Below are 22,247 nucleotides of genomic sequence, written 5' to 3'. Positions count from 1 at the left end.
TGATTAATTGGTTTCTGATAGCGTAGCATATTATTACCTCCGCCATGGGGGGTTTGTTTTCACCCCTGTCAGTTTGTTTTTAAACAGGATTATCCAATCATTCCTGGACGAATCACCAAAATCATAATGGAAGGAAATGGTATGGATCGGGGAAGAACCCAGGAAATTTAGTTGCAGATCTGGATCCGGTGGAAAATCACTTTCTAAAACATTGTGAGATTGTTTTTCCAACATTTCTTTGATTTCTCAGAGAATACTTTATGGATCTTGATGGGAAAAATCAGGCACATTTAGGGGAAAGACATTTATCTGTGTGTGTGTGTGCAATTTGTTGCAGATCAGAAGAACAATCTGGATGTAGTGAATTTAAAAGTGGCTTCACGAGGGGGCCGTTGGCGGACGTGTCTATTCTACTGATTTCCCGTCCAGTTGCAAATAAGTTTTAAAGCTGCACTCATCATAAACATAACAAACTTAGTCACCTCATTTTTAAACATTTACGTTTGTTAATCGGACTATATGTAAAACGATCACCGTTTGACCTTGACGGGCGAGAAAAAGAAACGAACTCAATTATAAATGGGATTAGCACCAACAATAAACTTGCGCGGACAAAACTAGAAGTGGTTTAAATCAATTATACTGAAATCAAATGGTTCGTTATTCCACCAAATGTGATTGTAATCGATTGAGTGACGCCCACTTTCTCATCAGGCAGCGCGAAGACGCACCATACCGACGTCATCACGAGGCGCGGGGTCCTGACTGTGTCGTTTCGTTCGGCGTGTGTGTCTCTCTGCGGGTCAACCTGTCCGCGGGTCAATCTGTCTTCTTGTCTCTCGTCTGTCCCACCGCCGTCCTCATGTCCCGGTGTCTCGCGCTGGCTCGGTTCGCGCTCGGTTCCTCCCGGGGGACCGGCACGCGCCTAACGACGTGCACGCGAGGGCTGAGCAGCAGAACCGCCTCGCGCTCCTTGTCCGCAGGTGAGCTAATGTTTGTTAGCATCGTTAGCCGGGTTAGCTGAGCACAGCCACAAGGTGAGATTCAGGGCGAAATGTGGAATTTACCCGCCGGTAGTTCGACACTATGAGCCCGGTGTGTCCGTCCGATCCGTGCGCGACATGTGCAGGGGGATTTAAACCAACAATGTACTTAAAATACAAAGTGATTCCACGCTCATATCAGACTGAAACTCAAACTCTGTGGACCGAACCCATTTTGTTTATCACCCAAACTGGATACACACATGTTTACATAACAGAAGGAAAGGCTCCTGAAGTGTGATGTCACCTCAGGGTCCGTCTCACTGATTCCACTTTCCTCACAAAATAAAACTACATCAGCTATTAAAAGTTTTCAAGTTAGAAAATAATAAGTCATTGTTTCCATTGTTTTGACATTTAAAACTGTAAATTCACACAGTGAGGTCCATGGGGAAGTGGTCTCAGACTATTGGACCTGAGATCATTTTTATTTCTTTCCATGCTTTGTTTTTGTCTGCTTTTGTCAGTGGGGACCTGATGGTTTGTTCCTCTCTAGTATCTATAAGCTCCAAGACCCGGTTCAGACCTGGTATTGACCGCTCGGGGGGATTCGATCACAAGGGGTCAGCTCTAAGTTTGCAAATGTACATCATTTGTGTTTGTGAAGATCAAATTGTGAAACCGCAGTGGCTCAGAGTACGTCATCTTCCTACATATGTGTCCCAGGACGCATTTACGTTCACACAACGAAACGAATGTGGCCACTTGTGTCCGAGACCACCTCCGAATGGGTAGTGAGTGATCGGACCTTGGAACATAATTGGATGTGTTCAGACTTGAACTTAGCGACGACCTCATGTGTTTGGATCACACAGGACGGATGTTAATCCCAGGTCTGGTCAGGGTTTTGGAGCTTATAGACACTCAGACCTTTGATAAATACAGACCCTCATCAATGAGCGCTCTGCACGGCACCATAAAGACAAAGAACATCCACGAGATGTTTTCTAACCCCCCCCCCCCACTGCCTTATCCCTCCTGTCCTCAGGATTGCGGGTCACGCAGCAGCAGAGGTGGAGCAGTCAGGCCAGACTGTGGAGCGCTCAGCGTTCCTGCCTCGGCGTCAGCCAGCAGTCTTACTACAGCACCCAGGAAGCTGAGAAGGAGCCCGAGGAGGAGCCCCTGCACACCATCATCAGTGACACAGAGTCTGTTCAAGGTGCTGGAACAACTGGAGTTCAAACCATTGTTTGTCATCATCTGTTAGATTTATGATTATCTAAAATCTTGTTTCACCCCTGATTCTTCCAGGCAGCTTCTCCAAACATGAGTTTCAGGCTGAAACAAAAAAGCTGCTGGACATTGTTGCCAGGTCCCTGTACTCAGAGAAAGAGGTAAGAGAGTGTGTATTGGAGAACAACTTAGCTACGCCGACATGAGAGTTTATAAAATATAACGGCTGCCTTCTCGTCCCACCAGGTGTTCATCAGGGAGCTGATCTCGAATGGCAGTGATGCGTTAGAAAAACTGCGTCACAAACTGATGACAGCGGGCGGTGAAACGGCTCCCATGGAGATCCACCTGCAGTCCGACGCTGCCAAGGGCACCTTCACCATCCAGGTACAGCCCCGTCCAAACAAATGTTTTACTGTGCAGTAAAACCAAATAGAAGCTCCCATGAAATCCTTTTCAATAAAACACATCAGAATTATTTACGAATCAATGCACAACATGATTTCCCTTGTGTTTCCAGTGTAAGACACAAACTCTGACGTTTCAGTTTGTTTCCTGGTATGGTTTTGACCGGGATTGCCACCTGGTGGGAAAAAATGGTACTACAGTGACTATGAATGACTGAGGAATTTCTGTGCCAATAGGACACTGGAGTGGGGATGAACCAAGAGGAGCTGGTGGCCAACCTGGGGACCATCGCTCGCTCCGGTTCAAAGGTGACTTGTGTGTAGTTCTTTGCACTTTTGTCACTCATCTTTTATTCATTTATGAAAAGGTCTCAAATTTTTTAATAAGTAAACAGCAAGTTCAAACGTGTGTATATGATGTATCTTGCTGTTCTCACTTTCTGTCAAAATAACTCTTCTATTCATTACAGGCTTTTCTGGACGCTCTGCAGAACCAGGCGGAGGCCAGCAGCTCCATCATTGGTCAGTTCGGGGTCGGATTCTACTCTTCCTTCATGGTGGCTGACCAGGTGGATGTTTACTCGCGCTCTGCTGAGCCCGATGCACCTGGGTACAAGTGGTCATCAGACGGGTGAGTGCAATAAGAGGAAGTGTTTTATTTCAGTTCCTGGGTGTGATTCTGTTTTACAGCATAACAGAGCTGTGATCCTGATGATCCTCAAATGTTCTCCGTCATTGTCTCCATCAGCTCTGGAGTTTTTGAGATTGCTGAAGCCAGTGGTGTTCATCCGGGAACAAAGATCGTGCTGCAGCTCAAGGACGACTGCAAGGAGTTTGCCTCTGAGGACAGAGTTAAAGGTAAAAGTTCTGAGGCTTCTTCATCAGTGAAACAAAACCTTCCAGAGATCATTTTTGATTAATGCATCATTCCCCCGTGACGACAACCTGTTGTATCTCTTTCAGAGGTCGTAACAAAGTACAGCAACTTTGTCAGTTTCCCCATTTTCCTGAATGGACGGAGGCTCAACACTCTGCAGGTGAGTCGCTCTGGTTCCGTTCGAAATTAGGAAAATTCATCAGGCTACAACAATTTCAAGGCGTTAAGATCCAGTACTACAGTCAGACTGATTTATCGTTTAGCTGATAAACAATCAGCCGACATGAGCCTTTCACAGACATATGTGTCAGCATTTATTTTTTGCCAATGTGGGCCAATATGAAAACTATCTTTTTACAGAGTAAACAATGCCTGCATTAATGTTTACAATTTATGTAAAAAAAAAGAAAATCGCTTTTCTTTATTCAATCTCTATTTATTTGGTTGTATTTGCATTTTATTTTGATGTTCAGTTATTTATCATGAAGTTTATGGATTAACTGTAAAATATCAAGCCTCAATTACAATTATAGTCACAAGGTTTTGATAACGATGTTTTGGGGATCATTGCAAGTTTTTAGAAATGTATGTATTGGTTGAAATCGCTTTTTACTCATTATTGAGATCAGTATTCAGTACTTCAGTATTCAGTACTAGACAAACATTTGAGACATAATAATCTTAAAATCAAAACAGGAGCTAACTTACAATCTTAACCCACAGCATTTTATTTATGGTTTCTAATGTTTTTTTAAACCATAACAGCAGAGTATTAATGGAAAAGAAAAAAGCTTAATGTTAAGGCAAGATTTTGGGTGAATTGAGGCTGTGTTATTGTTTACTTGATCTCAACATATTAGTAGATAATTATAAAATTAGATTCTCTTACTGAACACATTGTCCCTATAGAGGACAGAATTGAATCTAAGGTGGATGCTCTGACAATGAAGATTTCAATTAAGCAAACATGCACAAATTATTCAACGTCTCAGCTGAAAGTTTTCATTGTAAAAACATGCACAGTAATTTTGAAGCTAACTGTTATTGGACCTGCAGGCTTTGTGGATGATGGAGCCGAAGGAGATCAGCGACTGGCAGCATGAGGAGTTCTACCGCTACATCGCCCAGGCCTACGACAAGCCCCGCTACACGCTGCACTACCGCGCCGATGCCCCGCTCAACATCCGAAGCATCTTCTATGTTCCTGATGCGGTGAGGAGCTCGGGACACGTTTTGTCACTCTCTCTGCTGCTTAATTTATAATAGTCTTACATTAGGGAATACAACCAGCAAACCTCAAGGCCTGGACATGGTTTAACAAAGCCATGAATTCAGTAATTTAAGTACTTCTCTCTCCAGACAGAACATTCTTTCAGTGTCAGTGGTTAAATTAAAGTTCGATTTTTTCCAATGTTTTGATAAAAGATTTTATTGACCAACAGAAGCCGAGCATGTTTGACGTGAGCAGGGAGATTGGCTCCAGCGTGGCTCTGTACAGCAGGAAGGTCTTGATCCAGACCAAAGCGAGTGACATCCTCCCCAAGTGGCTGCGCTTCCTCCAAGGTTTGGATCCTCCTGCTTTGATGTGCTTGATTCTATGTACTGAAGCAAAAAAAATTGTTGATTGTGTAGGCGAGGTTAAGTGCCTTAGTTGTACAGGTTGGTTAAAGGCTCATTTATGACACATTTATGTACAAAAAGAGATTTGTCAGTTACAAACTGTGTAATCATTCTTCCATGAGTGGTTAAGTAATAAAACAAACATAATGGTGGGGGAAGTTTGGACATTTAGACGCTTGTAGTTTCTTAACAACTCGCAAAGTCTCTTCTCTAAAAGTTCTGCCATTGTTGACGTTTCTTCCTTGTGTCTTATGGTCGTCTCACTTGCACTAGTGGCTACACTGCCCCTCAGATTTTCGGTGGTATTGCTCCATTTCGTTTGTTTTTCCATATCCGTAAGCTTTCAGAAAACGTGCACCAATGAGTAAGAAATGATGGCGGGGGTGTACAGAAGGCTCAGTTTGTTTCCGTAATCGCATCTAACCTTTAAATTAACCTTAAGAGGATAAGGAATGCAATGCATTATGTCAATGAGTGTCCCTCACAGGGTTTCTGTGTGTGTAGGTGTGGTGGATAGTGAGGACATCCCTCTGAATCTGAGCAGAGAGCTGTTGCAAGAGAGCGCCCTCATCAGGTATAAGACCAGTTTTACAACTTACTGTGTTCTTTGTTTTATATGTAATCTCTTCCCTTCCTGTGGTTACTTACCCTTAAAAAAATTGCTACATTTTCTTTATAATTGATCAGTGATTAATTATTTTACCCTGACCCCTGACTCCAGGAAGCTCCGTGACGTTCTGCAGCAGAGGGTGATCCGCTTCCTGCTGGACCAAAGCAAGAAGGAGCCGGAGAAGTACAACAAGTTCTTTGAGGACTACAGCCTCTTCATGAGGGAGGGCATCATCACCACCCAGGAGCAGGACGTCAAGGTGACACACTCTTTGGTTTTTAGAGGGGGAAAGTTAATAAAGATGCCTGGAGAAAGCATCACTGTCCAGAAACATGTTGTCTCACCAGCAGCTGTCTCCCTACAGGAGGACATCGCGAAGCTGTTGAGGTTTGAGTCGTCCGCTCTGCCGGCGGGTCAGCAGACCAGTCTGATGGAGTACAGCTCTCGAATGAAGGCCGGCACACGGAACATCCACTACCTGTGTGCCCCCAACCGCCATCTTGCAGAGCACTCCCCCTACTTTGAGGCCATGAAACAGAAAGATATGGAGGTGAGAGGCTGACGTGACAGATGGTGATGGATCCATTACGTTTATTGATTTTATTGGAAGCCAATTTTAAAAAGAATTAAATAAATAACCTGGTCCATGAAAAATCCAGTGAAACCCTGTGTCATGTGTCTGTGCAGGTGCTGTTCTGCTTCGAGCAGTTCGATGAGCTGACCCTGCTCCACCTCAGGGAGTTTGACAAGAAGAAACTGATCTCCGCGGAGACGGACATCGTGGTGGATCACTACAAGGAGGAGAAGTTTGAGGACAGCAAACCAGGTCTGCTTCTCTCTCATATCGCCAAGTTCATACCTTCATACTCCCCCCTCGCCTCAATGTTTAATCTTGCCCCTTGTTTCCTGTCGTCTTTCCTCTGCAGCCTCTGAGCGTCTGTCACAGGAGGAGGCCGACAACCTGATTGCCTGGATGAAGAACGCTCTTGGCCCCCGAGTCACCAACATAAAGGTAAAGATAAGATTAATGTGTTTTCAGGAATCTGAATTTCACAGGGTTGCTGCTTGTGTATGTTTACAAATTGTCATGCTCTTAAATAGGGGTGTACGATATGACAATATTAGATCGTGAACGATTTAAATTGTCTCTGAGATCTGCCTCTACAGAGAGACACTACAATGTACATTATATTATGGGTTAGGGATATATAACCCTAACCCTTATATATTCATTCATTGATTCAGTCCAACCTGACTCAGCTCACTCTCTTCTCTCTCTCTCTGCGCAGACACATACACACACACACACAGACACTGACTCAGCTGACGTCTCTGACACCACTACATTATCAACACTGATCAACACATAATGATCGATACTTTTCTTCATAGCTGCGTGCATTCATTCCTCCTGTTTTTACCCAGTCTGAGTTTGTCTCTGGACTGAATGAATGAATTCATATATATAATTTAATTAGGGTTAAATTGTTTGCCAGTGCCAGTTTGTGGGTTCATCTATACAGTTGAGGCGTAGAGACAGTGATGCAATGATGTGGCTTGTTTCATCCTAACTGGCCTAAAACACATCTTGACTGTAACTTCGCCCAGACATGTTTACTACGTTTCCTCCCTGGTCCCACAGCTCACCCCTCGTCTGGACACCCACCCAGCGATGATCACCGTGCTGGAAATGGGCGCTGCACGCCATTTCCTGCGCACTCAGCAGATGGCCCGCACCTCCGAGGAAAGAGCTCAGATACTGCAGCCCACACTGGAGATCAATGCAGGGTGAGAGATGGGTGGATTTAAGGCATAAAAATATACAATGGTATAACTTTAAATCAAGTCGGTTTTATGTCCAGCTCTCACTGTCGTTTACATTTTCCACCGTCTTACAGACATGATCTGATCAAGAAGTTGCACGCACTGAAAGACACAAACTCAGACCTGGCCGGACTCTTACTGGAGCAGGTAAAAACATATTTATATTTTAATAAGAAGCTGCCTTGTCTGAGCTGCTTCTGTTTTCATTTGCTTCATGGGGAGAAACATGAATATATGTTCACTATTAATGAAACTAATAAAGTGAAACATTTATCATAAATATTGGTAATGTTGCCGTGTCTCTATTCTGGCAGCTGTAATCAACCTTCTGAGGATATTTGCATCTATTAAAAACATTTGCTAATAGTTAAACATCCTTCCTGTGCAAAGTTGAACTCTTACTTACTTTTTACTCTCTATTTTCTTTTAGATCTACGACAACGCCATGATCACAGCAGGCCTGAACGATGATCCCCGACCGATGATTTCCCGCCTGAACGATCTTCTGACTAAAGCTCTGGAGAAGCACTGAGCGCCTCATGCAGACATGAGCAGTGCAGACGACTCGGCTTTGAAGACTGAAGCATTTACAGCCACTGAAGGGCCGGAGAACTGCGGTTTCTGAAGAGCACTACAGGCGTCACACCGAGCCATAAAAACACGTCTCCTTCCCCTCTGGTGAACTTCATATCCTCTTATGGAGAGCACATAAAGGCTGGAGAGAGATGAAGTGCCAGCAGCGTCCTAGAGAGCTTTTCCATAAACATTTCCGCTCTTTGTTAAGCACCGTTTCATCAGGAGTTTCAAATATTGGTAATATATTTCAAAAGATTGGGCTGAGCCGGTCATGAAGTTTGTTCTACTCGTCTTTTCAGTGTGACTTTCATACTCCGCCCATGTGCTGCCATGTAAAAACAGGACAGGTCCCTGTAAAGCTGCTTTTAGACAGGAACTGAAATCCAAACGTTCCCCTGAAATTATCCGGAGGGGGTGTATGTGAGAATCAGTTGCTGCGGACATTCTCCGGAGTTTTCCTGCCAGGCCTCTAGTAAAAACTCCGGAGAATGTCCTCGTGAGTCCATACAGCAGCAGATTGTCCTGAGGATTCACTCTGACAATTTAAGAAGATGTCAACTTGGAAAGATGAGATTTGAGAGCTTTTAGTGATGAGCGCAGACGCCGGTGTTGATGTGCTTAAAAACAAAAACATGTGATTTCCTCAGCAGAATTACTACGTTAATGCATCCTGCATGCTCTACCAAGGCGCCCCCCCCCCCCCTCACCTGAACGTTCCAGACATTTTCCTGTTGTTGTGAACTCGTCCCCCCTGGACAGTGTCCTGCTGCATTCTTCATGTGTGAAAAGCAAAGTCTGGGGAGTGTCCAGACCCAGTTGTGTGTACGTTTTCTGGAGTTCATGTGTGAGAACATCTTATGTATATCATTTAAGTCAGTGACCTGCGCATACTGAATATTCTGGATGCAAACCAGCCACAAACAATGAGAAAAAACAGGAAAACAAATTACGGTTATGCATTAAAAAGTGTGGAAGTAAATCTGAATTCTTGAATCATATTTCCAAATCCTGTTGAAATGTGACGGGTGTCATTCTAAAGTGTGAGCAAGAGAAGGGTTAATAAACCGCAGTTCATTAAGACGTGCGTTGCATCCTTCAGGCTGATGAAGCGTTTACTGTTCTCTTTCTAGTCTATTTTATCTGTTTCATATTTAATATGTTCACCTGTTTTGCAAGAAGCTAAATGTGGCAAAATACATATAAACAGTTTTAAAATGGTGTTTATGAAGCTGTGGCTGCATCATAAATGAAGGTGAGTAAACATGGAGATATTCATGTGACAAAGAAGAAAAGATGCCAATTCAGAGATTCTTGGGAAAAGAAAAAACTTTACTGCATTTCAAAGTAGCATGACATCTCTGTTGAGGGTGAGACAAATCTGAAGACATTGTCCTTCAGCCGTCTGTGGCAGACTGAATGTTTGGTGTTTAGTGGGTTGGAGTTAAAAGGCTGGAGTTCGAGTGAGGCGATTCCCTGTGGTTTCTACGGCAGCGTCCCAGCGCTGTCCGTCCATGTGAATCCCATCAGGACACTGACCCGTTCACACCTGCTGCTCCCACGTATCCTGGAGCCAGAGTCTCTCCTCCTGACCGACGGTCAAGATCCGCTGGTCCCAGAGCAGCGTCAGGACAGCTTGTCGATGTTGGCTAGGAAGCGCTGGGCCCACCATTCATCCAGGTCAATGGGCACAAAGTCTGAAGGGGGAAGGAACGAAGTCATTTACTCAATGAGACAACATACTAATACTCAGTTGGCGGGTTTGTCATAAATTAATACAACCGGAACAAGAACAATTTTAAGAAGTGACTCTACTTCAAATCAAAAAAACTCTCAGGGCCACACATTCCAATGCACCTTGATGCTGAGGGGAGCACAGGGGGGTCTTTGTCATACTTCTTTTAATTCTCCTCTCCACAGCTGTAGTTTACATGAACACCTTAGTTCAGCCATAAATCAAACTATTACAGATGCAGATCTATAACCTGAGAACAGGAGCAGCTTGTGGAGGAGGCTGCAGAGTGAGGAGGAGGAAGAGGAGGAGGAAGAAGTACTCACTGTCCATGTGTGGGCTGCCAGTGGTTTCTTTATAGTGAACTGCCTGAGTTTCCTCGGGCCCATGCTGCTGCTGCTCCACCTCCTGCCAGGCTGGAAACACCACAACACAATCAGTTAGCTTTAAAAACTTTCAGACAATAATGACTTTGATTTTGGTGTTAATTTGTTCATCTTGCATGGCAACATTCAAATACGCAAAGTGTCAGATAATCAAAAGGAGCTTAACGACTATTTTAAGACCCTGAGTGACAGTTGTGGTTTTAAACTCAAACACTTGATAAACAGCAAAACATTTCACAAAGCTGACGTCGATGACTAACGTGTCGAACCTCCTCTCCGTGCTCACACAATATATTAAAGGGGACATAGCATGCCCATTTTACCACAAGTTGATATGGTTCCTTGGGGTCTTAATGAAATGTCTGTAACATACTTTGGTCAAAATACCACAAGGATCATTTAAAACAGCACCCTTTTTACCCTGTATAAAACAGCCCTCCACAGAGTGACCTGTTTTGAGTGCCTGTTCCTTTAAATGCTAATGAGCCAGCTCCCCTCTCCCCCCATGATTTTTAAACGATATAAATTACATATTTTATATGATATAAATTATCAAATATGCATCCCATACTTTGTATTCCCCTTCTGTTGTCCTGGAGTTTTAATTTTCCTAATCACATAATTAAATGTCCCCCTCTGCCCATCCACTACAAGCACACAAGCAGACAGACAGAGAGAGAAAGAGGGGGGGGGGGGGGTTATGAAGACCATCATTTACCCCCGAACCCCGACATTCAACGGGTACAACAACAAGCGGAGAAAGCAGAATCGCGGGCTGACCTTATATATACAGTCTATGGGGCTGACCAGCGCGGAGAAATGCACGTCCCGTGTGAACAGCCAGGCGGCTGCGCGCTGGAGAACGGCGCTGCGCTGCCTCGCAGCGGCACTTCCGCGTCCGGTGTAAACCCGGCGTAACGAGTGGGGGGGCTCTGTGTGTTTGTGCCAGTGTAACAGTAGTGCTGAACACTGCGGAAGTCTTCCACACTGCTGGCTGTGTGGCGCTGACACAAATTCCAGCTCACGCATGGGAGAGCGAGCGGTCGCGCCCGAGCAACTGCTGCAGCCTCCCAGTCCCAACAATCCAGACAAATGCCACATGTGAGTGAATCGCGGGCTGACCAGCGGAGAAATGCTCGTCCCGTGTGAGCAGCCAGGCGGCTGCGCGCTTGGGAACGGCGCTGCGCTGCCTCGCAGCCTCGCTGCGTCCGGTGTAAACCCGGCGTAACGAGTGTGGGGGGACGGGGGGGGGATGAGGTGGGGGGTGGGCCAAGGCCATGTAGGGAGACTTCCAGTTCCTTGTTACGACACAAAACCCAGGAAGCTCAATCGAGTCGCTCAAGCATGACGTTTCTGACTTAGAGGAACTATAACAAAACGCGCGAGTGTTTTTTCCCCAGAGTTTTTGGGTTGGTAGACATGCCAGATACCCACATTAACCTGTAGAAGCACTAACAAAGTGGAATTTGCATGCTATGTCCCCTTTAACATTATACTGATTTATATTGGACTTTTGATATATTGCTATTGCTGACAATTACATTGCAATAATTATTGATATTGTGTTATTGCCCTGCCCTAATTAGTAGGCAACAGAAAATAATCTGTTCAAGTTTGTTTATTTTATCCTGCACCACAGGGTCACACCCACAGAGTCAAACACTTCAAGTGCACAAGGACGACTGCTTCAAAGGGCTGCTGCTGGCTCACGTTTGTGCTTCAAATGATGCAGCATGTGGACACGTGTGTGTGTGTGTGTGTGTGTGTGTGTGTGTGTGTGTGTGTGTGTGTGTGTGTGTGTGTGTGTGTGTGTGTGTGTGTGTGTGTGTGTGTGTGTGTGTGTGTCAAAAGCTGTTTTGAGACTGAAAACCAGTTTTTTGATGTTACAGTTAGAAGTAGGTTTTACAGTCAGGGGCCAGGGAATGCATTGTGTCCTCACTCTTGTAGAAGTTGCGCGTGTGTGAGCGCTTTAAAGATCACAATTGACTTGCTGCCTTCTGGCTGCCTTCAGGACACGACTTTCAGAAAACTCACACGGACACGTTTCCATATCAAACACTGAAGTGTTTGAAGCGAAGGCATCAACCCTGAACAGCAAACTTGCTGAAGTGGGGGAGGGAGGCTGCTTTGTGTCCTTGTCCTCCCATCGACAAGGTCATTGAAGTTGTTTGTGAGCTGCGGGGACTGAGCGTCAATGCCAACAACTCGCGGGACACAGAAAACATGAGCTGAGGCCAAGTGAAGTCTCCTGGAGACTGAACGAGTGTGTGGACGTTAAAAAAAGGGGCCACAGGCTTCAGAAACTGGGTCAGCGTGTAGAGGCTCACCCACAACTCACTAAAAACCTGTCTGGAGCTTTTGTTGTCTCTCCTCAAAGCAGACAAAAAGGCTGAGTTTCCCACAGGACGTGTGTGCCAGCGCGGGTCATCATGCTGGAGCACGACACGCTGGTGTGATAACATGTCTCTGCTCAGCGCCTGTCATGGCTATCAGTATCAGAGCAGCTGTGTGGGTGAGGTGTGGGAGGGAGGGGGTGGCAGCTGGTTAGCAGTTCTAGTAAACTCCGAGCGAAACAATGTCATTCACAAAATAGCCGGTGGATACAGTGAAACAGGGAAAAGTCTAGTTTGGTGTCGTATTCTCGTATTTCCAGTCCAACCACTCCAATCGACTTCCTTACCCTCATAGAGAAACTTCACATTTTCCTCATGTGCGGCGGTGGAAGTCTCTTCCTGATGGTCGTCTGCGGGCAGAGCCGGCGCAGGGTGATGGTACTTTTTACCATTCGGGCGGTTGAAAACTATCTTGGGCGCGGGGAGCCTGGTGGGTACAAGGAGAGAGAAGACCATGTTACAGGTAGCCCAGAGGAGGAGGGAGGGGCTGCATACTAGTTTCGCTGCAGGAGGTATCAGCCTTTGGGTTTAAAAGTCAAGCAAGGTTGGTTGTGTAGGAGTCAGAGAGTGCAACAGCTGAATGAACGACCATGTGCCACCTCGCCTTCCCTGAAGGTCACGCACTCCCAGAGCCTGGCCGGGTCAATGGCATGAAAACAGCCCAGCAGGCAGGCCGAGCCCTGGGGAGGCCACAGTGTGGAGGTGTAACTCTGTCTGTCTCAAGCTGATGACGTACATGGACACTGTCATTATTCAGTAACACACACTCCACCCCCCCCCCCCCCCCTCCCAGCGCAACTCATGCAAAGCTGGCAAAACATGCAGACATCCAAAAACCCAGGGAGATCTCCACATGACAAAGCATCACAGATACACAACTTGGAGCATTAATAGGATTCTTCATTCCATGTCTTCTTCTTCTTATTATTATTTTAAAGTCACTTCACTTACTCGGGCAGGTTCCAGGGGGTTTGCTTGTGCTTGAAGTCGTTTATTTTGTTCTCCAGCTGCTGCGTGGGCCCTGGGGAATAAAGACAAAGCGAGCGTTAAGTTTCCGAACAAGATCCACTGTTCCAAATGTCATAAATGTGGCATAAAGGTGCAGACTCTGACCTGTGCGTCGCTGGGTGGCCAGTTTGCTGGGACCTCTGGTGATAGTGTACATCATGCGCAGGAACAGTCCCCTGTGAAACTTTTGAGTTCGGCACTTTGACGTTAGGAGCGAGCGGCGTCCGAATGGAGCAGGTCTCCACTCATTCCTCGGTGCTGAAGTGTGGATGTGAGAGGTGTCAGCCCCTCTCTCCTCTGCGGGTCAGGCGGAGTTACCACGGGAGACGGGACAGGAAACAAGAACCGCGCCGTGCGTAAAAACCAGGAGCCGGTGCGCACCTCAGCCAGCGACCCCTCCTCACTGTGCCCTCCGTCGCCCCGTAGAGTCGCTTTGGTGCCGAGGTGTCCTGCGCCTCCACAATGTCAAACGACCTGAGACTGCAGCGACCATTCATAAGACACAGGAGGACGCGCACCGTCAATGCGCGACGCCGCTCGACGTCCCTACACGCCTCCTCCTGCGCTTTAAAGGGACAGTGTCCCCGGGAGCGTCACAAATCTGGAACACGAGGGGGGGGGGGGATCAGGGCCTCAGGGACCAGACTGGCATCCATGAGAAGGAACTGTCACATCCTGTCAAGTTTGATCTTATAGGTAGAATTATAACGTTAATATAACACCTATTTTCCTCTGTATGCTCTGCCAGGGATTGTTTTAGAGACGATGGCACCCCGGCATACGGATGTGGGCCCCTTCAGGCTAAGACTCGGCACCTCTGGCCCAAACAGAATGGATGTGAGCCTAATGTGGCCCAAATATCCCAAAACAAATGTGGGCCTTTTTTGGCAAACGTGCCAAGGAGAGGTCGAATCTGGATGTGAACCCAAAGTGGCCCGTGTGGTAACTGGTGCTCCAAATATCACCAAACAAATTCAGGTCACCTTTGGTTGACACGCGATATTGTTATGGTTTTACTTGCGGCCCAGATCTGGCAAACAGGAGCGGACCACACTGGTGCCATCATTCCAGGTATGTGGGCCGGATGTGACCTGCTATCCCTGACCCCCATTTTGATTGTGTTTATTTTTTGTTATTTTGTCATTTTTGTCTCTGTCATGTACTGAGTAATAATAAAACAGGTAAACCCTGTGTTTGAAAACCGTAAACAAAGAGAAAGCTTTTTTCAGTGGGGGTGAAATGTACCCACCTGCTCAACGTCTCTGTGTTGACAGTACTCACACAGAGGTCACAACACAACCATACTGTATATACACACATCTCTGTTTACAACGCAACCATGCTTCACTTTATACTAACTAGTGTCCTTGTGTTGTTGTCAGTGAAAGAGTGAGTGGACACAGAAACCCAGCAACAGAACTTTTTATTATTATTATCAATTGGGAATTTGTTTTTTTCACTTAAAAGACAATATGAACTTTGATCAGGTTTACAAAATAAATTGTAAAGAATTATTAGAGCTGAACAGGGAAGATTAAATGTTTTGATGAGTGACACTGTGATGATTTGGAGGAAATGTTAAGAATGGAAACAAAGAGAATCATAGATTTTTAAAATAAATACATAAGTAATAACCAAGTTAATGTTGTTAAGTCTTCTGTCTGCAATAACTGCCTGAATAACTTAAACCTAAAGATCCACTGAGGACACCACTCCCACGTCCTCTATATATTTTCTGCAGTTACAGACAAATGACACTTTGTGGGCTTTTTTAAGGCAGATTATCAGATACAGAGCAGTCAGCTAAGTGTAGTCAAGCAAAACAGTTAAGTTATATTAAGATAAAATGAAGGGAAACAGTGTTCAGCGGTGTGGACTTACTAAAAGCAGCTTTTGAATCGTTACGTGAGGTGATAGCTTTTACAGACATTATGTCTGAAATGTAAAATTAATAACTGTCATGCGGAAGAACTTTTAATGTTACAGAGGATGTTTCTTAAATTCCTGCCTGCAGCTCGGATCACAAAGCGAAGTCTCATTTCCCAGTGACGAGGCATTACACACGCACCAGAACAAGTTACACCTGTGTGGCAAAGTTCAACCGAACATTTAGTTTCCCTCAAGGACCAACGTGTTCTTATGTATTTCAACATCTTGCAGCAAAGTGTCTTGTGTGTTTGTGCAACTGCAGCGCACGCAGGCAGCAGGCGAACAATCACCACGTCACTCTGTGGAATATTCATCCTCCAGAGCTCATTATTAGATAAATATCACGAGAGCAGCCATCATGTCTTACATCTATTTATACAGACGTCTCTTTAATAAAGGTAGAACAAAGCCTCTGAGAGATCAGCAGAGAGGGTAGAAAAGATCTTAAAGGAAGCGTAATCCTAATCCCCGGTCCAGAGGAGTGGGAGCAGAAGGTGTTGCTGCTGGTGGGAGGTTTACAGTTTAAGCTTCATTGTTTATTAAAGGGAATGTACCTGTATGCCAGCTACAGGTAAATATGTGACGTCTTACCTCAATTTCTCACCTCTGCACTAATTCATGCAGCCTATAAAGCTGGGGCTTGTTTGTTTGCCACTATAGAGCTTGTTAGCACCAGATCTCTCCTTGAATTAAACTTAATCTACTATATACATTATAATGATCTTTAAAACGATAAGAAACTGAGAACTGTTGTGATGAATTAAGTGATTTTTTTACACCTCCGCGCCGGAGACAGCCAAGGGCCGGAGGGATTATGTTTTCATGTCGTCCCTCTGTCCGTCCATTTCATTGTTGTGAACACGATATCTCAGGAACACCTCGAGGGAATTTCTTCAAATTTAGTACAAAAGTTCACTTCGAATCAGGGATTGACTGATTAGAATTTGGTGATCAAATGCCAAAGGTCACAGTCACCTCACAGTTGCCTTGCGAACACGATATTTCAAGAACACCAAGAGAGAATTCTTTCAAATTTAGCAAAAATGTTCACTTTGACTCACAGATTAATTGATCACATTCGGGTGGTCAAAGGTCAAAGGTCAAAGGTTCAAGGACACGTTGGCCTCACAAAGCAAGTTGCTGGCCTTTCAACCATGATAACTCATGGCTGCCTTTTGAGAATGTTGAGAAGTTGTCACTTGGACTAGAAGTTTAACGGATTCGATTTCAGAGGGCAAAGGTCATGGTGACCTGGAATAAAATGTACGTAGACCGAAACTAAACTGGTTGATGGAGGAGCACGACTACAGGGCAGTGTCTCTAGTTAGTCTAGACTTTTCAAGTTCTACTTTGTTCACTGGAAAACTGATACATTCAATTTTCTTTAAATTTGTTAAACCCTGTATGTGTTGAGCTGCTTTGTGTGTGTGTGTGTGTGTGTGTGTGTGTGTGTGTGTGTGTGTGTGTGTGTGTGTGTGTGTGTGTGTGTGTGTGTGTGTGTGCGTTCTGGTTCAGTAATGAGGATCACAGTCTTCCAGCAAACTGTCAGTGATGTACCCGATCTTCAGCAGGTTTTGGTAGAAGCTTTTCTCCTCAGCGGTGTTCACAGTCCAGCCCACCACCTCCACACCGCGCTCTGCCCAGTACTGAACGTAGTCCCTGAGTCACAGAGAGGAGGAGAGTACAGAGAGAGGAGAGCTCAGTCCATGAAGAAGCTAATGTGACCCACAGCCAGAGACGTGTTTTTGGTAGCAAACAATTCATGATATACTGTATTTCTGAAACAGTGGTGACCCCATAGAATGAAGCAATGTTAACATTTCTGCTGATCTGCTGCTTTTATATTCAGTTATTTTTATCATAATTTTCCATCAGGACTGGGTTCTGCAGTTTTTAAAGATCTTTGAATCACTGCCCCACTTTCAAATGTTTTCAGTGATTCAGATGACGCCAAATGGAAATTCCTTCTGATTATCAAGTTATCAAGTATCAACAGACACTATCTCAAAACATCTTTCCTTGCATTGCAATGATTAAACCCTGTTAATTTCACCTACAGTGAGACGAAGTCTTTCTGCACGAGGATGGCAGAGACTCCACAAAGCTTCCACAGGATGTGGTGGTGGGCCCAGTCCAGCAAGACGTCCAGAAACCCCGTCCAGAGCTGACCCCACGTGGACAGGGTCCGAGGAGTGCCATCGCCAAGGCGGCTCAGTCTCCAGGGCCGGTGGGTCAGGGCCGTGACCACGTTGGGGTCAGTCTGACGCATCTGTGGAGGAAAAACAAAAAGCTGTTTCAGTAGAAATCAGACACAGGACTTTGCATTTCATCCAAACTGGCCTGTCTTAGACAAAAATAGTGACAAAAATAGAACGGCACTCCACAGAGGCCAAGGCCCCAACAGATACAATCAAGCTGCCCCAAATTATACACACTCATAGATATCAGTTCCCTTATTGTGACATTTCTTTTCATCAAAATTCCATGAATTATTCCCTGAGAAAACTGAAAATGTTTAAAAAAGGCCTGGATTCTTCCCTGACCCACATGCCTCCACTAGGTTTCATGGGAATCCTTCCAATCGGTTGTGAATAATCTTGCTTACAAACCAACCAACAACAAATGGAAATGGGTGAAATCATAACCTGCTTGGTCGGGGGGTAATAATCATGATCAACAACGAGTAAACAAATGAAAGAAAACCAGTTAAAAGAAACACATCTTTCAGACATTCTCAGACACAATAGATTTTCTGTCTTCTAAAGATTGAAATACCTTTCTAGAGGTTGTTGGAATCTTTGTTAATTATTCATAGGTTCTGTTACCTTGTAGATAACTTTGGGTTCAAATGAGGAGACCATGCTGGAATTGTAAAGGACAGGGAACTTCTTGTACATCTCACGAAGCACTGATGCAGCCTAGAAAAGAAATGATAAGATAAAATAAAACTTTATTGATCCACACAGCGGTTGAAATTCAGTTGTTACAGCGGCAGGCACTTCAGAATGAGGAGAGAATACAATAATATAAGAAAGGCAATAGAATAAAAATGAAAGTTTAAAATTAAATAAGAAAATGCTGAGTATGTACATTATAAACACCTTTTCACTGTAGTGGTTTGTATGAAATGTTATAAGTAAAGTGCAGTGGCACAGGATGATTGTACGAGCAAGTAAAAATCTGTACATACAGTATACTGTACACACGCCTAAATAGAAACTTTAATCATAAAAATAGGAAGAGATAGTTATCAATGACTTCACATTGCTCATCATCTTTCTTGCCTCTTACTCTCTTTACTACGTCACTATATATTTATCACCTTATCAGGTTGACCTTTGACGTCAAAGAAGATGGTCAGCTGGTGTCTCATGCATTCCTCCACGGCCTCCTGCAGAGTCGGGACCTTCTCTCCGCTGAACTTCTCTCTGGAGACGAGAGAAACCACAGCAGTTTTGTTACGATACTCCGAAGATGATTGTATCGCTGATGCATCGACTTCACACATTCAACTTCACACATTCAACTCTATAGCTTGAGAACCATCTTTTAACAGTGAGATACATGTGAAGGGAAAGGGATCACTGGGGAGAACAATTCTTTTGCAGAAGTTATATATATACGTGCGATAGGACACGTACTTCAGTCTGTGATGAGCAGCAGCGTCTAATCTCCTCAGTTGGATAATTTGCAGTTTGCTCACTGGCCCGGAGCCGTTGGTGGTGCGGTCAACAGTCTCGTCATGCATCAGCACCGGCACGCCGTCGGCAGTGAAGCTCAGGTCCAGCTCCACTCCGGTGGCTCCGTTCCTGCTGGCCTACAGCATCAGGAGATCACAGGGTGTGAAAGAGGACAAATGAATACTGGCGTTTTCCCTCAGAGGTTTTCAAACAACTGGAGGAAATGGGAGCGTGTGACACTGGAGGTGGGACACAGGAGGTGGGACACAGGAGGTGTCTAACCATGAGGTCAGTGGTTTGATCCCTGGCCCTTCCAGTCTGACGATACTGAGCCACATTGGCATATTGATGGAAATGTGATAGAAAACTTCACATGGTTTTGTGTGAATGAGTGAATAGTGCTCTGTGTGGTCAACAAGCCTTTTACTGTTCACATTGTGGTGTTTGAGTTTTGCTCTTTCTCGCATTAAATGATCAGTAGAATTCTTTCACTTGTTTCCATGTTTGCTGGCAGAGGACCAGTGTCTAGCTTTGGCCGGATAGATTCAGTGAAGTACTCATCTCTTAGATCAACTCATGAGTAAAACAGGAGTAAATGTGCCCAAATAAAAACAACAAACTGTAAGAGCCATTTTGTTATTGTTGTGTTTTGTTGAACCTCCCACCACTTGGGGAGCAGTGCTGCTGTCAATGAGGCAAGAGGTTGATATAATCAGGGGGGTCACTTGACCCAGGTGTTGCTGGTAAGAAGCAAACAGTCTTTGAATGTGCGGTAATGGCTGTGAAAGGAAGGTTATGATTTCTTCTGTCTATGTTTTTGGGAAATAGACTCATCCCGATTGTAAGCAAGAAATCGCCTTTGTTTTTTGGTAACTGGACACTTCAAAACAATTAATCAGCAACCATGGTGGCTTCTTTTGATTGGCCACGGGGTCACTACAATAAGTCAAAAACTGCTCCATTGAGGACAGCGTTGGATGTCTGCTGTGGTTTGACTGTGTCCCAGGACCAGCTGCTGTGGTTTGACTGTGTTTTCCGGGACCAGCTGCTGGGGCTTCTCAACGCCTCCTGTTGCGCACCGGAGCTGTTGGAGCTGCGGATCACGCACGGAGGGAAACAGAACTTCAGAACACCTGCATGCCGGCCAACGCCAAAGGTATGTGGAGCGCTACCTCCAACAAAAGAATGGCCATTGTTGTAAATGTGTGCACACATAACTTTGTGCGTAAAATCCAATGCGTTGGTGGTGACTATATAAATTAACTGGGCGCGTATTCACAAAGCTGAACTTGGGTAATTGACTGTGGATGAAAAACACGCTCACGATTCTAAACTCTTAACTGAGACAGAGCCTCAGGTCGATTCAGGTGATGTGGACTGTTAAAGGTTCAGTGTGTAAGATTTGAGTAAAAGGGATCTATTGGCAGAAATTAAATATAAAATAATGCTAGTGACGTTTTCACTGGTGTGTTTCATCTAAATTGTACAAATTGTTGTTTTCTTTACCCTAGAATGGGCCCTTTTATATTTAAATACTTTATATTTACAGGGAGTGGGTCCTCTCTACGGAGGCTGCCATTTTTTTTACAGTAACCCAAACTGGACAAACTAAACACCTTTTGAGTTTTTATGACAACTGAAGGGTACAGGTTCTCCTTCATGTTTGGAAGGGGAGGGTGAGATGAAGGGTAGTCAGCTGCAACATGCAACTTCACCACTAGATGTCACTAAATTCTACACACTGAACCTTTAAATTGACAAAAAAAAAGCACTAATGGAAAAATGATCAACCTACAGAAAGAACGAAAGATGAAGTTTCAAATCACACAATCTCAAAGAGATGCTATCTCCTAAGACTGAAAATATAATAATTTGTCAAAGTGACACCTACAGGGGACCAAAGATCTGCCACATTTTGCTCCGATACTTTTGACCAGTGACTGATCAGAGGGAAAATGTGGGATCCAGTGTTTTTGCAGGATGAGGCTGAACAATAGAAGCTCATCTTCACATCCAGCTCCTTCAAACTGATGAAGAGTGGAGCGATGAGAAATATGATCCCAGACAGATTTGGAGTGGTGTGGAGGATGGAGATGAAGCCGATGTATAAAAACAGAAACGATGAGGGAGGCAAGGATTTCAAATCTGTACGTCTGGAGTTTCAATGCAGGACTTGATGGCATCAATTAAAATATGAGTTTATTTTATACAATAAGAACAATGAGCATCTGATCTGCAAAGGCCGATTATAAAAGAACTCACCAACAGTGTAAGCATCCCTGAGCTGGATGCCTACACTGCAAAACAACAGGGAGTCACGACATTGAAAACCTCAGCAGCTCCTGCAGCTTTTCACTGCAGAAGGTTTATAATTCCAGAAAAATCCCTCATTGCATTGTCTAATTTCTTCTAGAAGGGAGATTCCTGCAGAAATGTATTATTTATTGTGGGTGTTAGATGTCTGCAGCCAGTTCTATAACCCAACACCGTGCACAGCCCCCCTCTCTCGGCTGACTGACCTCTCTGATCGCCGCCAACGTGTTCTCCGGTGCGTCGTGGCTCCCGCCGCGGTGCGCCACCACCGGGACGCCGCCCGGAGGAGCCCCGGGCCGGAGGACGCGGCCGGCCTGCTCCGCCGGCACCGGGGGGAACCGGAACATCACCATAAAGACGTAGAGGAACGCAGTGAGCAGGGAGGCCCCCGTGGCGCTCCTGGTCCCCAGCATCAGCAGCAGGAACACCGCCGAGAAATACATCACCTCGTCGCCGATCTGCAGCATGGTGGCGGCAGGGCAGGGTGCTAGATCAACGACCGGAGCGGAGGATGGAGGAGTCGATGCTCAGGAAGATGGCACGGGACATGGATGGAGCTGCACCGCCTGCGCCCCGCTGACTACATGGTGGTGGATCCGAGAGATGAGCGAGAATCTGCAGCTTCGCGTTGGGAAGAGGGAGCGTCAGGGCGGTCGCTAATGTGAAGTGTGAAGGAAAA

General features: G+C 45.2%; 3 protein-coding genes across 5 annotated transcripts; 1 reads left to right on the top strand and 2 right to left on the bottom strand.

The window, feature by feature from the left end:
* Positions 1-722: 722 nt before the first annotated feature.
* Positions 723-9,215, top strand: trap1 (TNF receptor-associated protein 1). The gene is made up of 18 exons (XM_034593483.1): positions 723-983; positions 2,032-2,202; positions 2,295-2,377; positions 2,463-2,603; positions 2,861-2,932; positions 3,094-3,254; positions 3,372-3,481; positions 3,587-3,660; positions 4,557-4,712; positions 4,943-5,063; positions 5,625-5,694; positions 5,842-5,989; positions 6,095-6,280; positions 6,418-6,556; positions 6,657-6,742; positions 7,373-7,518; positions 7,629-7,701; positions 7,985-9,215. Exons 1-18 carry the CDS (start codon positions 863-865, stop codon positions 8,084-8,086), a joined length of 2,160 nt encoding a protein of 719 aa, XP_034449374.1. The 5' UTR covers positions 723-862; the 3' UTR covers positions 8,087-9,215.
* Positions 9,216-9,438: 223 nt separating this feature from the next.
* Positions 9,439-14,204, bottom strand: LOC117766458 (MAPK regulated corepressor interacting protein 2-like). Its single transcript, XM_034593484.1, has 5 exons — positions 13,752-14,204; positions 13,590-13,659; positions 12,926-13,065; positions 10,186-10,275; positions 9,439-9,824 (listed from the first exon to the last, which is right to left on the bottom strand). The coding sequence occupies exons 1-5, from the start codon at positions 13,804-13,806 to the stop codon at positions 9,754-9,756; spliced, it is 426 nt and encodes a 141-aa protein (XP_034449375.1). The 5' UTR covers positions 13,807-14,204; the 3' UTR covers positions 9,439-9,753.
* An 848-nt stretch (positions 14,205-15,052) lies between these two features.
* Positions 15,053-22,210, bottom strand: LOC117765885 (glycerophosphodiester phosphodiesterase 1-like). Of its 3 annotated transcripts, none has more exons than XM_034592450.1 (7): positions 21,775-22,210; positions 19,217-19,392; positions 18,898-19,003; positions 18,401-18,493; positions 17,633-17,844; positions 17,083-17,234; positions 15,053-17,044 (listed from the first exon to the last, which is right to left on the bottom strand). In XM_034592450.1, exons 1-6 carry the CDS (start codon positions 22,033-22,035, stop codon positions 17,087-17,089), a joined length of 996 nt encoding a protein of 331 aa, XP_034448341.1. In that variant the 5' UTR covers positions 22,036-22,210; the 3' UTR covers positions 15,053-17,044; positions 17,083-17,086. The 3 variants fall into 3 exon arrangements, with proteins under 3 accessions (XP_034448341.1, XP_034448340.1, XP_034448339.1); XM_034592449.1 differs by having other exon boundaries at positions 15,053-17,040; XM_034592448.1 differs by having other exon boundaries at positions 15,053-17,234; positions 21,775-22,209.
* Positions 22,211-22,247: the final 37 nt, after the last annotated feature.

The sequence above is a fragment of the Hippoglossus hippoglossus genome, chromosome 8, assembly GCF_009819705.1.
Source record: "Hippoglossus hippoglossus isolate fHipHip1 chromosome 8, fHipHip1.pri, whole genome shotgun sequence".
Lineage (NCBI taxonomy): Eukaryota > Metazoa > Chordata > Actinopteri > Pleuronectiformes > Pleuronectidae > Hippoglossus > Hippoglossus hippoglossus.
This window is presented reverse-complemented; position numbering and strand designations above follow the sequence as displayed.

Bases quoted from the DNA above. Each gene is read 5' to 3' on its own strand.
- LOC117765885 (XM_034592450.1), bottom strand. From the start codon at position 22,035: ATGCTGCAGATCGGCGACGAGGTGATGTATTTCTCGGCGGTGTTCCTG. The intron at 17,845-18,400 runs GTAACAGAACCT...TTTCCTCCACAG, and splicing joins AACCCAAAGTTATCTACAAG to ATGCGTCAGACTGACCCCAA. The intron at 17,235-17,632 runs GTAGGTGAAATT...TCTGTGACTCAG, and splicing joins CAGAAAGACTTCGTCTCACT to GGACTACGTTCAGTACTGGG.
- trap1 (XM_034593483.1), top strand. From the start codon at position 863: ATGTCCCGGTGTCTCGCGCTGGCTCGGTTCGCGCTCGGTTCCTCCCGG. The intron at 3,255-3,371 runs GTGAGTGCAATA...TGTCTCCATCAG, and splicing joins TACAAGTGGTCATCAGACGG to CTCTGGAGTTTTTGAGATTG. The intron at 4,713-4,942 runs GTGAGGAGCTCG...ATTGACCAACAG, and splicing joins TCTTCTATGTTCCTGATGCG to AAGCCGAGCATGTTTGACGT.
- LOC117766458 (XM_034593484.1), bottom strand. From the start codon at position 13,806: ATGATGTACACTATCACCAGAGGTCCCAGCAAACTGGCCACCCAGCGA. The intron at 10,276-12,925 runs GTAAGGAAGTCG...TGGTGTTTCCAG, and splicing joins TGTGAAGTTTCTCTATGAGG to CCTGGCAGGAGGTGGAGCAG. The intron at 9,825-10,185 runs GTGAGTACTTCT...TTCCCCCTTCAG, and splicing joins TGGCAGCCCACACATGGACA to ACTTTGTGCCCATTGACCTG.